At 41.6% G+C, this 2,000-nt stretch overlaps 1 protein-coding gene across 1 annotated transcript; it reads left to right on the top strand.

Annotated features, from left to right (window-relative positions):
* Positions 1–347: 347 nt before the first annotated feature.
* Positions 348–618, top strand: LOC121310403 (histone H4-like; the record flags this gene model as incomplete). Its single annotated transcript, XM_041243589.1, has 1 exon — positions 348–618. A coding segment is annotated over one exon (271 nt), but the record flags the coding sequence as incomplete, so codon positions are not given.
* Positions 619–2,000: the final 1,382 nt, after the last annotated feature.

Raw genomic sequence — 2,000 nt, 5'->3', positions numbered from 1 at the left:
TGGAGCCCGTCAGGCAGTAAGGGAGATGATTCTTTTTCACAATTACCTGGAAATGGCGGAGAAAGGAACGAAGGCTGTGCGGATAAAGCGCTCCACTTAACAAACCGGACTCATCTGGACCGAGCAGCGCCATCCACCTACAGCGTGATAACAGCATCTACAAGAGCACGTGAGCTGCAAGGCAGGCTGATGTGTTAAAATGAGACACTTCTCACTGCAAACAGTACTTTCAAATACATGCTGAACAGACACCTTTGTGCTGTGTGAAAAATGACGCGGGCATGTCTACTGTGCATCCTGCTTACTTACAGGTAGAGGAGGATATAATATAAGCACACCCAAACCAGAAGCGCTAAGCGTCATCGCAAAGTGCTCCGTGATAACATCCAGGGCATCACCAAGCCTGCTATCCGCCGCCTGGCTCGCCGCGGAGGAGTGAAGCGAATCTCCGGGCTGATCTATGAGGAGACCCGCGGGGTGCTGAAGGTGTTCCTGGAGAATGTGATCCGGGATGCCGTCACCTACACTGAGCACGCCAAGAGAAAGACCGTCACCGCTATGGATGTGGTGTACGCGCTGAAGCGCCAGGGGCGCACTCTCTACGGGTTCGGGGGCTAGAGATTTTCATCGGCTGCATTTAAACACAAAGGCTCTTTTCAGAGCCACCCACTGTGTCAAGCAAGAGTTTAAATCTGTTTCCTACTCGTTCACGTTGGGCAGTATGACAAAGTACTCTTCGGATTAGGGTATTAATTGTATATTTACAGATATATATATATATATATATATATATATATATATATATATATATGCGTAAACTCAAATTCATATAAAATACACGTAAGCATTTTAAGTTATTCTGTTTACAGAAAATGCTTTAACACGGTATTGTAATTATTAGGGAAGAAGGTATTGTTCTAAAAACTTGTACAGGCTTAAGAAAAAACACGCCGTTGTTTCTCAACACCAGCATTTGCATAACCTGCTCTACTGCGATCACAGCAATAGCAGTGTTTTCTGGAAATGCATTGCTCGGATGCGCGGGAATCTACGATTGGTTGTCATGGCCGAGTGGTTAAGGTGATGGAGTAGAAATCCATTGGGGTCTTCCTGCACAGGTTCGACTCCTCCTGTCAACGTGTAACTATTGTTTTTGTATTAATCCGTGTCATTGTATAATCTCACTCAAACCAGAGACAGGGATGTGTAGGAATGTTTCTCATGTGGACACATCTGAGCCTGTGTTACTGAACCGCATGCAGAGGGGATAATCGAGTTAAAACAGACACATTTTATTATGTAAACAAGAAATTATTTTAAAATATAATGTATATAAATTTATATGGTATATAATTTCGCGAAATATATACCATATAAACGTGTATATATATATATATATATATATATATATATATATATATATATATATATATATATATATATATATATATATATATATATATATATATATATATACCTTTACACAATGTAAACAATATGGACAGTCAACAATATCGACTTTCTAGTTAACTGAAGTTCTCAGAACGCTAAACTGAACTAAAACCTAGGAAATCTAACTAAACTCCAGCATGACTGTGGGCAGTGTGGTTTTAAACACTTCCAAACGGTTACATTTTGTTATAACAGTGTTGCAATTTCAAAATGAGCGCCAAAGAAACAAAAGACAAACAGCAGCAGAACAGCGCCAAACCAGAAACAGCGGGGAGAGATACAACCAATCAGAGGCAGGCAAATAAAATGTTGCCCGCCCTCATCCAGTATGACGCCTTTAACATTCTAATAAGTATAGAACAATTTTTGTCCAATCACGAATGAGCCGGTGTGTATAAAACAGCAGGAGAGCAGACGCGCATTTCTTGTTGTGATTTTCTCAACTGCAGTGAACATGTCTGGAAGAGGAAAGACCGGCGGTAAAGCCCGTGCTAAGGCAAAGACTCGCTCCTCCAGGGCCGGGCTGCAGTTTCCAGTCGGCCGTGTCC

The sequence above is a fragment of the Polyodon spathula genome, unplaced genomic scaffold (genome assembly GCF_017654505.1).
Source record: "Polyodon spathula isolate WHYD16114869_AA unplaced genomic scaffold, ASM1765450v1 scaffolds_2081, whole genome shotgun sequence".
Lineage (NCBI taxonomy): Eukaryota > Metazoa > Chordata > Actinopteri > Acipenseriformes > Polyodontidae > Polyodon > Polyodon spathula.
This window is presented reverse-complemented; position numbering and strand designations above follow the sequence as displayed.